Source organism: Triticum urartu, chromosome 6A, assembly GCF_056163025.1.
Source record: "Triticum urartu cultivar PI428250 chromosome 6A, HENAU_Tu73, whole genome shotgun sequence".
NCBI lineage: Eukaryota > Viridiplantae > Streptophyta > Magnoliopsida > Poales > Poaceae > Triticum > Triticum urartu.
Window position 1 is genome coordinate 8440602 of NC_141878.1, and position 4431 is coordinate 8445032.

At 43.9% G+C, this 4431-nt stretch overlaps 1 protein-coding gene across 6 annotated transcripts; it reads left to right on the top strand.

Moving 5' to 3' along the window:
• Window positions 1-3550, top strand: LOC125528967 (uncharacterized). 6 transcript variants are annotated; one of them, XM_087529061.1, is made up of 6 exons: window positions 1-167; window positions 254-361; window positions 654-683; window positions 793-1941; window positions 2695-2779; window positions 3258-3550. In XM_087529061.1, the coding sequence occupies exons 2-5, from the start codon at window positions 324-326 to the stop codon at window positions 2777-2779; spliced, it is 1302 nt and encodes a 433-aa protein (XP_087385187.1). In that variant the 5' UTR covers window positions 1-167; window positions 254-323; the 3' UTR covers window positions 3258-3550. The 6 variants fall into 6 exon arrangements, with proteins under 6 accessions (XP_087385187.1, XP_087385188.1, XP_087385189.1 ...); XM_087529062.1 differs by having other exon boundaries at window positions 258-361; XM_087529063.1 differs by having other exon boundaries at window positions 312-361.
• Window positions 3551-4431: the final 881 nt, after the last annotated feature.

Sequence of the window (4431 nt, forward strand, 5' to 3'; positions counted from 1 at the left end):
GTGTCAAATAAGGATTTTTCTCTACATTCTGTGTACCCCCTCGTTCGTCAGTCCCTAATCTCCACCCTCACACAGTTGGTCCAAGAGATAAAGGAGGAGCGGAGCCGCCGGCGACCTGATCCCGCCGCCCCGTCTGGCGGAGTGAAGCCACCCACCGCCGATTCGAGGTCTGCAAAACCTTCTCCTTCCTCTTCCTCTCCATCCAATCCTTCTTCATCCGTCTTCTTAACTTTTCCGTACAATAAAACCCTAGCCAGATTTCCCCTTCTGATTGAACCCTAACATTCCTCCCCTGCTGCAACAATTGAGAGGGAGGAGAAGAGATGGCGGATCCTGCTGCCGAGATTCCCCAAGTCCAAGGGTAAAATTCCCCATCTAGTTCCTCTCCCTCTTAATTTCTTGTATGCTATGTCGTGCTGGATGTACTCCTTCCATTTCTTTTTACTCTGCATATCTCAAGTCAAACTTCGTAAAGTTTTACCAGCTTTATAAGAAAAAAATATCAACATTCACAATCTGAAACCAATATCATTACATGCATCATGAAAATATTTTTATATTATATAACTTTTTTACTGTAGATCTTAATATATTTTTTATATAAATTTGGTCAAACTTAAGAAAGTTTGATTTCAGACAAATCTTATATGCAGAGTAAAAAGAAACGGAGGGAGTACATATGTGTGAGAGCAGCTACTTACTTTGTGTATGCTGTGCTGGATGGATGTACGTATGTGTGCTAGATCATTGGAGAAACCAGTCAATTGATTAAATTTTCTTTTATTGTGTCAGTGTCAATCCCACTCCCAGTTCTCAGTCTATGGATGGAAATAGGCTGTTGTGTTCCAGGCCGCCAGCCGACCCGTTGTCTGATGTGCTCGGAGATGACAACCTCCTCACCAAGATCCTCATCCGCCTCCCACCAAAGCCATCCTCGCTCCCCCGTGCGTCCGTTGTATGCAAGCAGTGGGGCAGCATCCTCTCCGAGCCCGAGTTCCGTAAACGCTTCCGCAAGCATCACCGGAAACCTCCTCTGCTCGGCTTCTTCAGAGGGTATGCTAAAAACTTCATTCCTTCCATGGACTCGCCAGACCGCATCCCTGCTGCCCGCTTCTCCCTGCCCAAGAGCAGCACACCCTACCACCAAAATGAAGCATACATGGGCTGCCGCCATGGCCTCTCTCTCCTAATCAACCTGCATAAGCTTGAGACCGTCGTGTGGGATCCCCTCACAGGTGAAGAGCGCATTGTGGCTTTTCCACCAGGGTGCACATTGGGGCGTTCCTGGGCCTGGCATGGCGCTGTATTGTGCGTCAATGCCGAAGATGGGCATGTCCACGGAGATTGCTTCTCGAGCCCATTTAAATTGGTTTTGATCTTTGCTGACTACAATACACCGGCACTTTGTTCTGTCTACGACTCAGCGTCTGGTGTTTGGGGAAATATTTTCTCGACGATGACGAAAACAGCTGGAATGTCTTGGTTAAGAAGGCCCAGCATCCTTGTCGGGAATGCACTTTGCTTGTTGATTCGTGGAGGTGATGTCCTTGTGTTTGATTTGGAAATGCAAAGTCTTGGTCTGATCAAGAAGCCGGTTGAAAACCATGGTACCGACAACTGGTGTTTTCAGCTCTTACGGATGGAGAATGATGGACTTGGCCTCGCTGTTTTGTTGGACCTCACTATCGAATTATGGGAGAGGAAATCTAACCGTGATGGTGTTTTTGAATGGGTGCTGCTGCAGAAAACCATTCCACTCGAGGGTATGGTTCCAACGAGAATGGATTCTGTACTTTTCGTCGGGTATGATGAGGACGCAAATGTGATTGTTCTCACTACTATGACCGGCAACTTCACACTCCAACTCGACTCAATGCAGATCAAACATATTGTTAAAAGAAACAGACACGTTTTATCCCTACAGAAATTTCTGTACTCCAGGTAATACCCCCTATCTACATTGCACAAGCAAAAAAGTCGAATTAGTTTGTTTCGCTCGTATTCATTCCAGTTACCTTTGGTACGTTATTGCGGTAACATTGTTCCTGTTATTAGGATTGAGCTAGATACATAAAAATACATTGTTTATTTGTTCCTCTGTTGATCTGGTCATCTTATGGTTGTCTAGTTTCTTCTTCTTATTATAGACGTCCATTAAAGCTAGAACAGGAATATTGCTTTGATGCCTGGCCATTGCTAATGGCTAAGTCCGATTATGTGCTAGTAATGATCTTTTCATCAGGGGGGTTCTAAAAATTGGGAAATGGCAATAGAGTAATTAAGCAATTGGAACATCTGGAGGCGGCTTAAAGCTTGTTATGTTTTCTTATTCACTATTTTTCCTTGCAAGATTAAAATTTAACTTGATCGTTCTTGATAGAAATCGTCAATTCATAATACCATGCGCTCTATTTTTATCGAAGAGTAGTACTAGTTCATTAATTTCATGTAGCACTATGTAATGCTTGTGTCGGAACTCTGGGTTCCCAATCCGTGCATATTTTATTTTGGCCTTATGGTCATAACTGTTACAAAACTGACTCGACAATAATTCTGGATAAATGCATTTTCTCTGAACATGTAATCAATTTTACCATTCTTTTTTGGACCTGGCGATATATGTGGCTTCATTTTCTATCCTGGACTCAACTTCTCTTAGAATTTTCATATGGTTTGGGCTACTTTTGCTTGTAGGCAGGAGAGTTGGGGCGAAAGGGGCGGATCTGAAACTGTGAACACACTAGATCTGCTAACGTGCTATCTTGGTCAAACAACTTAGGTAATTTTATCTTTTCATATATCTTTTTTTTGCTTGGCTACCCAATTTACAAGATGCATTTTCAAGAAGCATGCCTTTGTGCCATTTTCCATTTGTACTTGAGCCTCACATATGGGTTGGCACACAAAAGTAAATCTGGATTGAGTTGACAATCTTAAAAGTTCAGTTTGTTTGCCTCAGATGATAGGTGGTGAGCCACCGATCTCCTAATTTCTACTGTGATCGTACGTAGTTATATAGCAAGAATCTTGAAAACATGTCAGCATATAGGTGGCAATGCACACTAAATGTTCCCTTATTGTTGTTCTCCGTTTGTATTATTAGCTTGTATACTTGGATGATTCAGCTTTGGATATTTTTTGTATAATCTGCACCACGGAAAAGTTAATGCTTATTTTTGGGGATCATATAAAATTTGTTTTGCTGTGAGAGAGCACTTCAAATTTGTTTGACTGGGATGACATTGACTGTTCTGCAGGTATTAAGAGTTAAATTCCGGTTGCTGAGACACAGCCATGGCTAGTTGGCACAGGGAAGTTCTTCTATTTTTCTTAGATGAAGTTCTTCTATTTTGCTGAGATACAGACTTGCCTAGTTGATGCTCAAATTGTAGTTGGTAATTTCTTCTATTATGTATGCTGTGGCATGTGATGTTGTTGATGCTGGTGCTCTTCTATGTGGTATATGTAGGTCGTTCTACTTGTATGTACCTGTCCTGTCAAGTGTAACTTGTCGGATTTAATAGTGTGAAGTCTTGTATATTATGTGAAATGAGCAGATGTTAGTGACTCGCTGTGCTAGTGACTCGCTGTGTTTCTTGGATTGATGCTTGACACTCAGGAAGAAATAGTCTCTGGTACTTTACACATACTCCTGGCTGTATGTTGTAATGACTGAACTTTGGGTAGGCGAGACACTGGTTCTGTTTTCCCTCAAGGTAGTGTAGTGCTAGTTGCAACTTGCAAGTGGTATAAAATGAATTGGACATTCTGTTAACCCTAAGGACATTCTGTTCATATTTGCTGTACTCCATATGTGCGGTCTTCTGCTGTGGGGTGTTCTCTCCGGCGAGGTCCCCTGTCTGCCCTGCCCTATTGCTCCCGTGGCTCCTACCCTGCCAGTACCGCCGGTTCTTGCTGCTGAGGCCACTCAAGCTGATCGGGATGCAGCCAAGGCTCTCGATGCTGCTGCAGTTGGTTCTTATGATCAACAGGTATCTGCTTATTCTGATGCTCTTTCCGTCTAGCGTGATGATCTGGCTGCTTACACTCAGTGGTCCAATGATGATGCTCGGGCTGCTGCTATTCTCACTGCGAGTGTCCTCCCTTAGTTTGCTTCGGAGTTCATGGGCCTAGGCACTGTTGCACCAATGGGGTCTTATCTCTGTTAGCGCTATCATCCCTCTAGTGATGCTCTCTACTTATCTGTGGTGCGTCAGGAGCATGCTCTTCAGCAGGGTGACTCTTCTGTTGATGAGTTCTACACATAGAGTTCTGCCATCTGGCGCCAGTTTGACTCTCTTCGGACAATTGTGAATCCTGCCGCTGCTGCCAGACTATGCGGTCCGACCTGGTGTTTCAACAGATCCATGAGTTCTTATCTCGCCTCCGCTCCGAGTTTGAACCTCGACGTACTCACTTGTTTGCGCGTGG

What these genes read in the sequence shown, in the direction of transcription:
- LOC125528967 (XM_087529061.1), top strand. Translation starts at nt 324, where the DNA reads ATGGCGGATCCTGCTGCCGAGATTCCCCAAGTCCAAGG. An exon ending in GAGATTCCCCAAGTCCAAGG is followed by an intron (nt 362 to 653) that starts GTAAAATTCCCC and finishes TCTTATATGCAG; the next exon opens with AGTAAAAAGAAACGGAGGGA. An exon ending in CAGAAATTTCTGTACTCCAG is followed by an intron (nt 1,942 to 2,694) that starts GTAATACCCCCT and finishes TTTTGCTTGTAG; the next exon opens with GCAGGAGAGTTGGGGCGAAA.